The 13,475-nt window shown below is 45.4% G+C and overlaps 1 protein-coding gene across 8 annotated transcripts in view; it reads left to right on the forward strand.

The window, feature by feature from the left end:
• Nucleotides 1-13,475, forward strand: part of G3bp2 (G3BP stress granule assembly factor 2) — an 88,145-nt gene that overhangs the window by 62,620 nt on the left and 12,050 nt on the right. For all 8 annotated transcript variants that reach the window (NM_001401437.1, NM_001401438.1, NM_001401436.1 and 5 more), the window contains exons 2-6: nucleotides 2,939-3,057; nucleotides 8,404-8,485; nucleotides 9,933-10,106; nucleotides 11,814-11,904; nucleotides 12,533-12,635. In NM_001401437.1, coding sequence (NP_001388366.1) covers nucleotides 2,963-3,057; nucleotides 8,404-8,485; nucleotides 9,933-10,106; nucleotides 11,814-11,904; nucleotides 12,533-12,635 — 545 coding nt within the window. In that variant the 5' untranslated portion in view covers nucleotides 2,939-2,962. The remainder of the gene's footprint in view (nucleotides 1-2,938; nucleotides 3,058-8,403; nucleotides 8,486-9,932; nucleotides 10,107-11,813; nucleotides 11,905-12,532; nucleotides 12,636-13,475) is intronic.

Here is a 13,475-nt window from a genome sequence, read left to right on the forward strand (position 1 = left end):
TGTCTATAACCTCAGTTCCTTCGGATCCCATGTCCTCCTCCGACCTTCAGGCCTGCACGTGGTGCGCAGATGTACATGCGAGCAAAACACTGTGTGTGTGTGTGTGTGTGTGTGTGTGTGTGTGTAAAATAAACCTAACAACACACAGCTTCATTCTGCATTCCAGGTTGGCCTGAAATGATTCTTTTGCCTCAGACTCGCACTGCTTCATCTTGAGGCCCGAGCCACTAAGCTTGGCTCACGTCCTTTTTGAAGCTAAGATTCTTAGATAGCAATGTTCACAGTTGTAATTCTTGATAAAGTGGATGTTCTTTTTTTTTTTTTTTTTTTTTTTTTGTTCTTTTTTTTTTCGGAGCTGGGGACCGAACCCAGGGCCTTGCGCTTCCTAGGTAAGCGCTCTACCACTGAGCTAAATCCCCAGCCCCTTAAAGTGGATGTTCTTGTCTACACTGGAAATTTTTCTATTTTTCATATTTTTGAGTGAATACTGTTGTACCACTCAGAAGACAGCCTAACATTTGGTAAGTTCCAGGCCAATGGAGACTGTCTTTTAAGAAAGAGGACAGTGTCTGGCGAGCGGCCCTGAGTTTGTCTGTGGACATGTTTTCTCACATGTGCACGTGAGAGAGCACTGGTGTGTTGGCTCGCAGTGTGGGTAGAACTTGGGGCCAGTCCTGCATTTCACCTGTTTGTCAGCGCAGCACCATGGCTTAAGTGTAGCACCTGAGTCTCTCTGCTTAGGGTTGTCAGCCTCTGAAACGTTGTGTTTGAGGAAGATAGTGGCACTTGTAGTGTGCTGTTTGCATCTGCTTCATGACTTTTTTTTTTTTAAAGTGAGACACCATATAAAAATTCAAGTCTAGAAGGACAGTTGCAGAGGAAGGAACAGCTAAGCAGAAGGACAGGAAACACTGCGATTCTAAAGCAGCACTTGACCTCTGGGCTTCACCTTAGCACCTCCTGACAGTAAAGTGCCACATTGTATTAGGATGACTGTGGATGTCTTTGCTATTTAAAGAAAACCTGTATTGAAAATCGTTAAAATAGGAGTTCAGGTAGCATTTTGATTTGCCTGATGGATACACACACTCTAAGATGTGTGTTTGGGTTTGTTTTGTTCCTCCCTGGAGTATTTTTAAGAAAAGAGGTTTGGTTTGGGCCCCACATTGCTATTCACATAGCATGATTGACAGTGCCTTTGATCCACAGTCCAGGGCTTGAACATGATGCCCTCTTCTGGTTGCTTTGGGCACACACGTGCACATGAATAAAAGTAGTCACACCCTTTTAAGACAATGTGCTTGTGTGTACTTGAGTGAGTGCGTGTGTGTGCACATGCAAGTGTTTGTGTCTGTTGGTTTATACACATCTTTTGGTACTGGAGATTGAACCGAGGGCTATTTCTTGGACTTATACTACGCTACTGATTAGTGTAGATGTAATCAGCCACCTTACTAAAAAAAAAAGTAGGGTTTGGGACTTTCTCTTTGTGTGTACATAGAAGTGTGGAGGTCAGAAGACAAACTATGAAAGTCCATTTTCTCCACCATGTTGGTCCTGAGGAATTAAGCTCAGATCAGGCAAATGGCTCTACCTCCTGAGCCATTCCACTGGCCCTCTCCATTTCCTCTCCTCGTCAGAGAGGGAGAGGGAGTGAGAGAGAGAGAGAGAGAGAGAGAGAGAGAGTGTGTGTGTGTGTGTGTGTGTGTGTGTACGTACCACTTGTTTGCCTAGTGCCTCTGGAGGTCGGAATAGGGTATCTGGTTTCTTAGAACACAGTTGTGAACCACCATGGAGCTTCTGGGAGCTGTCCTCTGCAAGAGCAAGAAGTGCTTTTTAGCTGCTACGCCATTCCAAGATATATATATATATTTTTTCTTTAAATATTTATTTATTCATTTATTATATAAATACACTGTAGCTGCCTTCAGACACAGCAGAAGAGAGCATCAGATCCCATTACATATGGTTGTGAGCCACCATGTGGTTGCTGGGAATTGAACTCAGGACCTCTGGAAGAGCAGTCAGTGCTCTAACCGCTGAGCCATCTCTCCAGCCCCAGGATATATTTTTAATCGTGTATTTGTGTGTGTGTGTGTGTGTGTGTGTGTGTGTGTGTGTGTGTGTGTGTGTGAGAGAGAGAGAGAGAGAGAGCGCGAGAGAGAGAGAGGGAGAGAGCGAGAGCGCGCGAGCGGCGCATGGGCACCTGGGGTTAGAGGTCCCGTTGCTCTGGGGCTGCAGTTCCAGGCAGTTAGGAGTCATCTGTGTAGCCTGCTGTTCCTTATTCTTTATGTTGGCTGTAATTAGGCTGTTCTGAGGGCTATGTGTATAAGTAGTAAGTTGTTCTTAACTAAGCTGATTTTTCCATTTTTATTTAATGTATATGGGTGTTTTGTTTGCACACGTGTCTGTGTACTATGTGTGTGCCTGGTGCCCAAGGAGATGCCAAGCAGAGACAAGCAGACAGACCCCGTGGAACTAGAGTATATGGTTGTGTTCCTTGATGCGGGTGCTCCGTTAGAATAGGCTCTTAGCTGCTTGCTGTACCATCTCCTAGGCTAGACATTTATTTCTCTACTGTGATACATTTTAATAAATGGTGTTAATTTACTTTATTCTCAGTTATATATCTAAGACGATTTGTTTTGTGGTTATTTTTTTTTTTAATAAATCTATTTCTTAGTACCTTGCAGAACTTTCTCCACAATTGACCATACAATCTGTCACAAAGGAAGCCTCAACAGGAACAATAACCCCGTGCATCTTATCAGATCACCATATGTTATTTATCTTTTTTTTTTTTTCCGGGGCTGGGGACCGAACCCAGGGCCTTGCGCTTGCTAGGCAAGCGCTCTACCACTGAGCTAAATCCCCAACCCGTTTTGTGGTTATTTTACAAAGATGACTTAAAAGCTGTTTCTTGTGTTTTCTCCTCCAGCATTTGACATTGTGCAGCAAAGAAATGGTTATGGAGAAGCCCAGTCCGCTGCTTGTGGGGCGGGAGTTTGTGAGGCAATATTATACTTTGCTGAATAAAGCTCCCGAGTATCTGCACAGGTAAAATTCAGACATTACTTCGTATTCGCTGGGTATGGCCACGCTTATTGTCTGATCTATTACGTTATATGTTGATAGTTTCTTTGCAAACAGGAACAACATGTCATATCTTAGTACCATAACACATTTGGTTAAACACACACACTCCTTAGTATTTTGTGTTTCATTATTCTAATGTGGAGCTTGACTCACTACAAGGTTACAGTGAGTGTGATTAGAAATCAGTGACTTGGGCTGATGAAATGGCTCAGTGGTTAAGAGCACTGACTGCTCTTCCAGAGGTCCCGAGTTTAAATCCCAGCAACCACATGATGGCTCACAAACATCTATAAAGAGATCCGATGCCCTCTTCTGGTGTATCTGAAGATCCAATGCCCTCTTCTGGTGACAACAGTGTACTCACATACATGAAATAAATCCTTTTTTAAAAAAAAGATACCTTAAAAAATAAAAAAGAGGGCTGGAGAGATGGCTCAGCGGTTAAGAGAACTGACTGCTCTTCCAGAGGTCCTGAGTTCAATTCCCAGCAACCACATGGTGGCTCACAACCATCTGTAATGGGATCAAATGCCCTCTTCTGGTGTATCTGAAGACAGCTGCAGTGTACTTATATATAATAAATGAATAAATCTTAAAAAAAATAAAATAAAAAAGAAAGAAATCAATGACTTAAACTGGTCTTTTCAAGTTTTCATAGTGTTAGAGCTACATATCCGTGAAGGATCTGTGCTCTCATCTGAGAAGCAGTATTACTCTCCAGACGCTATTAGTAGCTTGTTCACTATCTTGGTGAGAGTTGGGCATCCATAAGCTTAATCCCGAGGCTGGGATGCAGTGTGTGGTGGGCAGTTCTTGCTAAGTCCTATTCTGGGTGGAAGCAGTCCTTGAGGAAGTGGAGGGTAAGTGAGACTCTAAAGATGAGTCTTTGAAGCTGCTGTCCGTCCTTTGTTACTTCCCTCAGAGAGGCTGTTACTGACTCTATGTAGGTCTTGGGTAAGCTCTCTGGAATTAGATTTTGTAGGCATACTGTTTGACATGTTAAGTTCTGTATTTAGGAAAGGTTTGTGTTTACTGTTTTCTGGGTTTCCTTTCTGGAGATGATTTTTCCCCCATGTAAACTTTATGCTGGTCTTAATGTAGGCACTTTAATTCTGTATTTCTCGTATTTGACAACTGACAGCCTTCTGTGTTTCTCTGGGTAGCCCTGGCTGTCCTGTATAGACCAGGCTGGCCTTAGTCTCAGAGTTCTTGAACTGTCTTGTGAGTGCTGGGATTCACCACCTGGCTAACAATAAGTAAGGTTTTCAACTAGCTATAATAATATAACTATATTACTAATAGGAAAGCTTTGAGGTCAGCAACATGACAGTGGGAAAGACTTATGACCTGGAGCATGCTCTGACCCCCACACAGACACATCTGTACATGAATATCCATAAAATAGTTGACAGAGTCTTAAGATGGAACAGCTTCCGTTTTAGACCAGCTTGTTTAACCACGCTGTCCTCTCCGCTGTCCTCTCCGCTTTCCTCTCCGCTTTCCTCTCCGCTGTCCTCTCCGCTTTCCTCTCCGCTGTCCTCTCCGCTTTCCTCTCCGCTTTCCTCTCCGCTGTCCTCTCCGCTTTCCTCTCCGCTGTCCTCTCCGCTTTCCTCTCCGCTTTCCTCTCCGCTGTCCTCTCCGCTGTCCTCTCCGCTGTCCTCTCCGCTTTCCTCTCCGCTTTCCTCTCCGCTGTCCTCTCCGCTGTCCTCTCCGCTGTCCTCTCCGCTGTCCTCTCCGCTGTCCTCTCCGCTGTCCTCTCCGCTTTCCTCTCCGCTTTCCTCTCCGCTGTCCTCTCCGCTTTCCTCTCCGCTGTCCTCTCCGCTGTCCTCTCCGCTGTCCTCTCCGCTGTCCTCTCCGCTTTCCTCTCCGCTTTCCTCTCCGCTGTCCTCTCCGCTTTCCTCTCCGCTTTCCTCTCCGCTGTCCTCTCCGCTTTCCTCTCCGCTTTCCTCTCCGCTGTCCTCTCCGCTGTCCTCTCCGCTTTCCTCTCCGCTGTCCTCTCCGCTGTCCTCTCCGCTGTCCTCTCCGCTGTCCTCTCCGCTGTCCTCTCCGCTGTCCTCTCCGCTGTCCTCTCCGCTGTCCTCTCCGCTGTCCTCTCCGCTGTCCTCTCCGCTTTCCTCTCCGCTTTCCTCTCCGCTGTCCTCTCCGCTGTCCTCTCCGCTTTCCTCTCCGCTTTCCTCTCCGCTTTCCTCTCCGCTTTCCTCTCCGCTGTCCTCTCCGCTGTCCTCTCCGCTTTCCTCTCCGCTGTCCTCTCCGCTGTCCTCTCCGCTGTCCTCTCCGCTGTCCTCTCCGCTGTCCTCTCCGCTGTCCTCTCCGCTTTCCTCTCCGCTTTCCTCTCCGCTGTCCTCTCCGCTGTCCTCTCCGCTGTCCTCTCCGCTGTCCTCTCCGCTGTCCTCTCCGCTGTCCTCTCCGCTGTCCTCTCCGCTGTCCTCTCCGCTGTCCTCTCCGCTTTCCTCTCCGCTGTCCTCTCCGCTGTCCTCTCCGCTTTCCTCTCCGCTTTCCTCTCCGCTTTCCTCTCCGCTGTCCTCTCCGCTGTCCTCTCCGCTGTCCTCTCCGCTTTCCTCTCCGCTGTCCTCTCCGCTTTCCTCTCCGCTGTCCTCTCCGCTTTCCTCTCCGCTTTCCTCTCCGCTGTCCTCTCCGCTTTCCTCTCCGCTTTCCTCTCCGCTTTCCTCTCCGCTTTCCTCTCCGCTTTCCTCTCCGCTGTCCTCTCCGCTGTCCTCTCCGCTTTCCTCTCCGCTTTCCTCTCCGCTTTCCTCTCCGCTGTCCTCTCCGCTGTCCTCTCCGCTTTCCTCTCCGCTGTCCTCTCCGCTGTCCTCTCCGCTTTCCTCTCCGCTTTCCTCTCCGCTGTCCTCTCCGCTGTCCTCTCCGCTGTCCTCTCCGCTTTCCTCTCCGCTTTCCTCTCCGCTTTCCTCTCCGCTGTCCTCTCCGCTGTCCTCTCCGCTGTCCTCTCCGCTGTCCTCTCCGCTGTCCTCTCCGCTTTCCTCTCCGCTGTCCTCTCCGCTGTCCTCTCCGCTGTCCTCTCCGCTGTCCTCTCCGCTGTCCTCTCCGCTGTCCTCTCCGCTTTCCTCTCCGCTGTCCTCTCCGCTTTCCTCTCCGCTGTCCTCTCCGCTTTCCTCTCCGCTGTCCTCTCCGCTGTCCTCTCCGCTTTCCTCTCCGCTGTCCTCTCCGCTTTCCTCTCCGCTGTCCTCTCCGCTGTCCTCTCCGCTGTCCTCTCCGCTGTCCTCTCCGCTGTCCTCTCCGCTTTCCTCTCCGCTTTCCTCTCCGCTGTCCTCTCCGCTGTCCTCTCCGCTGTCCTCTCCGCTGTCCTCTCCGCTGTCCTCTCCGCTGTCCTCTCCGCTGTCCTCTCCGCTGTCCTCTCCGCTGTCCTCTCCGCTGTCCTCTCCGCTTTCCTCTCCGCTGTCCTCTCCGCTGTCCTCTCCGCTTTCCTCTCCGCTTTCCTCTCCGCTTTCCTCTCCGCTTTCCTCTCCGCTGTCCTCTCCGCTGTCCTCTCCGCTTTCCTCTCCGCTTTCCTCTCCGCTTTCCTCTCCGCTGTCCTCTCCGCTTTCCTCTCCGCTTTCCTCTCCGCTGTCCTCTCCGCTTTCCTCTCCGCTTTCCTCTCCGCTTTCCTCTCCGCTTTCCTCTCCGCTTTCCTCTCCGCTTTCCTCTCCGCTGTCCTCTCCGCTTTCCTCTCCGCTTTCCTCTCCGCTTTCCTCTCCGCTGTCCTCTCCGCTGTCCTCTCCGCTGTCCTCTCCGCTTTCCTCTCCGCTTTCCTCTCCGCTGTCCTCTCCGCTGTCCTCTCCGCTGTCCTCTCCGCTGTCCTCTCCGCTTTCCTCTCCGCTTTCCTCTCCGCTTTCCTCTCCGCTTTCCTCTCCGCTTTCCTCTCCGCTTTCCTCTCCGCTTTCCTCTCCGCTGGGGCCAACCCAGGGCCTGCCCTTGCCAGGCAAGCGCTCTACCACTGAGCTACATCCCCAGCCCCTCTCTCTCTTCTACTCCTAATAAGTTTCGATGCTTTTAAATTTTTCACCAAGGAGTTGGAAGATGAGTCAGCAGTAAGTAAAAAGCATTTGTTGGTCTTGGAGAGGCTTGAGTTTGATTCCAACACCCATGTTTCAACTCAAAACCGTCTGTAACTCAGTCTTATAGGATCCTGAAAAGGCATACAAGGTGCACTACATAGATACAGGCAAGAAATCTAAAAACTCAATAAAATTTTTAATACTTTTCTCCTCAGATAGCCCTTTTTATATACCTTAATTATATTCTTAGAGTAAGTTCCTTGACCAGTTGTCATATCTAAGGTCTGATTATTTCTTAGGTTTTATGAAGTTTTTTTTAAAAAAAGTTTTGTTTATTATCTATAAGTGCACTGTAGCTGTCTTCAGACACACCATAAGAGGGCATCTGACCTCATTACAGATGGTTGTGAGCCACCATGTGGTTGCTGGGATTTGAACTCAGGACCTCTGGAAGAGCGCTCTAACCACTGAGCCATCTCTCCAGCCCCTGAAGATTTAAGTGTGTGTGTGTGTGTGTGTGTGTGTGTGTGGTGTGGTGTGGTGTGTAGGCATTGCACATGTGTGCGGGCATCTGAGGAGGCTGAAGGAATTGGGCTCCCCCTGGAGCTGAAGTGACATGTCAGATGGTGTGAGCTGGTTATGTGGATTGTGTGCACACTTAGATAATAGCACCATTTTATGAAGTTGTTAGGATTAAAAGAATCAGTATATGTCACTGAAAATAATGACATGTTTAACTATTGGACGGGTTTTTCCTTTCTTCTGCCTGCTCCGTAGTGCTGAAGAACACCTTATGAGTTACTTAGCATTCAAAGGGAAAGCCAATGTCAAGATGATTGTAGACTTTCACTGGTCTTTGAATTAATTCAATTATTTGTAAGCTGTAAGCTGTGGAGTTAGTAACACTTGGAGGTCACTGAAGAGAGTATTAATGGACGTAGGATTTTCAGATAAGTCTGGACAGTGAGTTTTTATGAGAAGAAGGTAATTGATCACTAAGTTACTAGAGCACTAAGTGTATTTAGGATGCACTTGGACTTACTCTTTCGGTTTTAAATGAGGCGATAAGAAAAGATTGACCCAGATTTGAGGGTAGCTGATTGGGCATCTGCTTTGTTGTATGGATATGCTGAGGAAGGAGTCTGTGGGCATTGACTCATTTAACCCTTACAGCAACTCTGTGGGGAGTGGTCACATCCATGTTTATGACTAAGTACCGGACCCCTTTACCTATTTGTTAGCAGAACTCCAATGGCTAGATCCTAAACTTTCTTGACATGTCGGTGTGATATTTTGACTTGTGGCGGTTTCGCAGGTTTTATGGCAGGAATTCCTCCTATGTTCATGGTGGAGTGGATGCCAGTGGAAAGCCCCAGGAAGCAGTTTATGGCCAAAATGTAAGTCACAAATTACCTATTTTCAAAATGTCTCTGAATTAAGATGGCTTTTTAAAAAAAGCCTTTCAGTAGGTGTCTTTGGTGTGATCTTTTGCTATAAAGAGTTTTAGTAGAACTGCATTTGTATTAGGATGTATTTAAAAGGAGAACTCGGAATGCTTTATACACATAGTTGAGAAAGTGTATTTTGCATATTACAGGAATGTGCGAAATAACTGATCTTGATGGGAAGAGAGGATGTTGGAGGATTTGGGGATTCAGTTGCACTCCAGGCTTGGTCCGTAGCAAACAGGAAGAAAAAATATAAAAATATAAAAAAAAGAATATCAGCATAATAAAGTAAATATCATAAGTAAAATTAGGTGTGAGGTCAAAGGCAGTTGGTAACAGTTTATGAGAATGGTCATCTGGTCCTGTTGCAGGACATTTGATCGCTGTGAACCCCAAGACTGTTAGTTACTGAAAAAAAAAAGTTTCTAGTTATGGTGTGGCTTAGCCTTAGCGCACACTTTTAATTCCTGGTTGCAATACAGACAAGTCCTTAGCACAGAACTTTCATCCCAAACAATGAAGGTAAGGTTAGTTTGTAGAAGGAAGCACCCAAGTTTGAAATGATGTGTAATTGAGTGGCAGTCAAAGTGATGAATCAGAAAGAGCTGACAGGATAGGATCTGCCCAACGAGAAGAGAGAGGAAAGGGAAGCTACTTAAAGGGCAGTGCAGAGAGAAAGAAAGCCATTTTACCAGAACAGTTTTCAGAAACAGGTTGAAGAGAGAACAAGCTAGACACAGGTGAAGACAGAATGAGTCAGGGAATGAGAAGGAGCCAGAGGATCAGAACAGATTGCCAGAGTTAGCATGAGGTCAAGCAGAGCAGTTCAGGAGAGGCTGAGAGAGAGAGAAGTCAGATTGAGTCAGTCAGCTTAGAGCCAGAACGGCTGAGTTGAACCAACCAGCCAGAGTTCAGAAAAACCAGGAATGGGGATGAGCTTATTCAGCAGCAAGTCTCAAAGACTGAGAACGTTCTAGGCCTAGATTAGCTTGTATGGAAGCTAGAAGCTTCCAGGATGAGGCCTAGGTTAGCAGACAGTGGTAGTAAGACTGCAATTACATAAAAGGTACTTGTACATCTGGCCCCCAATGGGGCTCAAACCCGAAACCCTGAGATTAAATCGCAAGCTCTATCAACTGAGATAAGCAGAGGAATGAAGGGGAGAGCTGCATAACACCCAGACTGCAACACAGCATCAACATGCATTCGGATTTCTTGTATAGAGTGGATAGTAGTTACAGGAGTCTGTGGTAATACATAGTTTCTGGACTGAACTCTAATTAATGCAAAAGTGGCAAGTAGTTACTCTTTTTGGGTTGTGAGGAAATGTGCACGCAATGATGTGCAGTTAATGTGGTAACATGAGAAATTTATTTTACCCTTTTCCCCTGTAAAGGATATACACCACAAAGTGTTATCTCTGAACTTCAGTGAATGTCATACCAAAATCCGTCATGTGGACGCTCATGCGACCTTGAGTGATGGTGTAGTGGTACAGGTCATGGGGTTGCTGTCGAACAGTGGCCAGCCTGAGAGGAAGTTTATGCAGACCTTTGTTCTGGCTCCTGAAGTAAGTTTTCACTTTGTTTGCTTTGTGTTTATGGGAGTTATTCGTTAATAGTTTATTGGATGCTAGGTTTCTTCCTACAGGCTTTGGATTTGCCTGTTTTTTAAATTAATTGATATTTGAATTTTATTTACTTTCTTGGGTGTTCTGCCTTTATGTCTATACTGTTGTGTACACCTACATCTTCGGATGTCCTGGAACTGGTGCTAGAGACAGTTCCTTCATAGGTGCTCAAAATCAAACCCTGTCCTGTGAGAGCAGCACACCTGCTGAGTCGTCTCCCCAGCCTCTACTTTTGTTTCTTAGTTATGTGTTTGAGTGTTTTACTTGCTTGTATGGATGTGTCTGATAGCCATAGACGTGGAAGGGTGTCAGGACCTCTGGACCTGGATGATAAATACAGAAGGAAAAGATTGGCACGATGTGGTAGAGCACATGGCTCTGTGTAGAAGGCTCTGAGTTTGATTCCCAGGATCATAAGACAGGAAAATAACCCACATGGTCTTTGAAATATTAAACTGTATTTTAAAAAGGTTTTGAAAAAGTGAAAAAAACTTTATTAACTCAATTTTTAGAAGTTTTTAAATCATAATAATTTTATTTTTTTAAAAGTCATTTGGTAAGTTTTTACTATGATGGTCATTACAGTGGGGCATATTACATCAGTAAGATTGGTGGCCATATATTTTCATTAAGTGCAGCTCTGAAGAAGCAATCAAACTATGCATTACTCAAGCAATCAGTCCTTATTAAAACTTCATCTGTGGGGCTGGAGAGACGGCTCAGTGGTTAGGAGCACCGGCTGCTCTTCCAGAGGTCCTGAGTTCAAATCCAAGCAACCACATGGTGGCTCATAACCATCTGTAATGGGATCTGATGCCCTCTTCTGGTGTGTCTGAACACAGCGACAGTGTACTTACATATAATAAATAAATAAATCTTTAAAAAAAACTTCATCTGTGATCAGCTATATATAATAGAGTGCAGTATTATATAATTATAAAAGTATTGATCTAGAGTCTCAGCCCCTTGAATAAGAGAAATGACTGAATTACTATAAACTAATGTCGAAGCTCTGATTGCAATTGCAGGTCATTACGTCAAGAAAATTAACTTTAATTTTCTCAGTCGGGCAGAAATTAATTTTTATTTTTAATCACTAGTGTCTACTCATTCATGATGCTGGGCTTTTGACATTTTCATGTGTGTGTATTATGGATTTTATTTTTTAACACAGTCTTCCTATAGCTTGATCTGTGGCTCTCTTTCTCTGACTTGGAAGAGATGGGATTACAGGCATTGGCCCCCCACATTTTTTAAAATTTTATGTATGAGTACATTGTCCCTGTCTTCAGACACTCCAGAAGAGGGCATTGGATCCCACTACATATGGTTGTGAGCCACCATGTGGTTGCTGGGACTTAAACTCAGGACCTCTGGAAGAGCAGCCTGTGCTCTTAACCACAGAGCCATCTCTCCAGCACACCCCCCCCCCCCTTTTTTTTTTTTTTTTTTTTTTTTTTTTTTTTTGGTGCTACCATATTTTATAACAGTCATTTGGTGATGTTTGTCTTCTCTGAGTTAGCATCGTGATATAGATTGCATGTGAGATTGTGTGACTTACCATGGATGTTTACAGTTCTTGGAGGATATTGTGGGCACTTCTATTTATGGGTATTCATGGAATATTTGTATGTTGTTTTCCTGTAGGGATCTGTTCCAAATAAATTTTATGTTCACAATGATATGTTTCGTTATGAGGATGAAGTATTTGGAGATTCCGAACCAGAACTTGATGAAGGTGAGCTTAACTAGAAGGGGAAAGGTTCTCTCAATGGTCTGTCTTTGCCATTTCTGTAAGTATGAAACTTTGGGAAGTTTGCTGTTTATTTGACCTGAAATTCTCTTTTCCCCTTTAAATTTTTGTTAGGGGTAGTATAACTGTGTGTGTACATGAATTATGTAAAAGTCAAACGTAGGGAGTTAGTATAAACTACTAGAGTTTGGTGCACACTCTGGACATGTCTTGGGGACACAGACGCTTTTATCAAAATGAGATGAGTAGCCTAGAACTCACTCTTTTCTGTCTTTGTCACCCAAGTTGTGGCTGTACTGTAGTTATTCATCCTCCACTAAGAAGAATACCAGTTTTTTCATTACCACGCTTAAATAGGACAGCAAAACCAAAATAATGGTTTTTTTTTTAGCTTCTTTGTTTTTCCTTTCTTTACTAATACATCTTGTTAAAATAGAGTATAATAATCATTTTTCCTGCTTGTTCTCTTTAGTTTGTGGGGAACAGGGAATATTTCAGTGAATGACTGCCTTTGTAAGTCTGCTGACATTTTAAACTAGCAAACCCTTAAACATACTACAGTATATATGTTAGAGCCTCTTTTAAAAAGATGTGGTGTGTCATGTGTTGTCAGAGTCAGAAGATGAAGTGGAGGAGGAACAAGAAGACAGGCAGCCATCTCCGGAACCTGTGCAAGAGAATGCTAACAGCGCTTACTATGAAGCCCACCCTGTGACGTAAGACTAGCCAGCACTTGCAGGGCTGCGTTACGTTGGCCTTAGTGAACTAACTGTAGTTCATTCTAGGTGTTTCATGCCTGTTAAATTATGCACATTGCCACCAAACCACACCCTCAGCCCCTGGATTTTGTTAAAACCTGTTTTTTTGTTTTTAAGCCAGTATTTGGTTACTTACGATGGTTTGTGTTGAGCTGTGGTTGACAATGCAGGCTGTTTAGGACAGTACACTAAATTTCTTTCTGTAAAATTTTATTTTAACATGGCAGAGAAGTGCTCAGCCCATGCTCACCTGCAAGCCTGGTGTCGTAAGTTTTCTCCTGACATAAAGTGGAAGGAGATGAATGCCCACGGCCTGACCCTACACACATGGTTATGAACACAGGTTATATACCTAACACTGGAGTGAACCTTGTCACCATTTAGATTTAAAACGATGAGGTTTGGCTGTAGGGATGGCACACTGTTACGAGCACCAGCTGATCCCCAATGCCACATGGCTGCCTGTACCCTAGCCATGAGAATCTCATACCCTCTTGTGGCAGTATACACAACAAAACACACCCTATGTGCAAGAGTAATAAAACCCATTTTTAAACATTGATGGACCAGATGTGATGGTGCATTCTATTCCTAGCACTTCACTGGGTCTGAGGCCTGTGATCTCCATAGTGAGTTTCAGGCCAGCCAAGGATACATAATAAAATCCTGTCTCAAACAACAAAACAAAACAAACAAAAAGGATGGGTGTAGACTAGAGGTGAGCTCTGGCATATGCAGGGCAGGCAGGACTTCCTGTTCATCCATTCCTAACCCCACATATGTATGACCGGAGAATAC

The sequence above is a fragment of the Rattus norvegicus genome, chromosome 14 (assembly GCF_036323735.1).
Source record: "Rattus norvegicus strain BN/NHsdMcwi chromosome 14, GRCr8, whole genome shotgun sequence".
Lineage (NCBI taxonomy): Eukaryota > Metazoa > Chordata > Mammalia > Rodentia > Muridae > Rattus > Rattus norvegicus.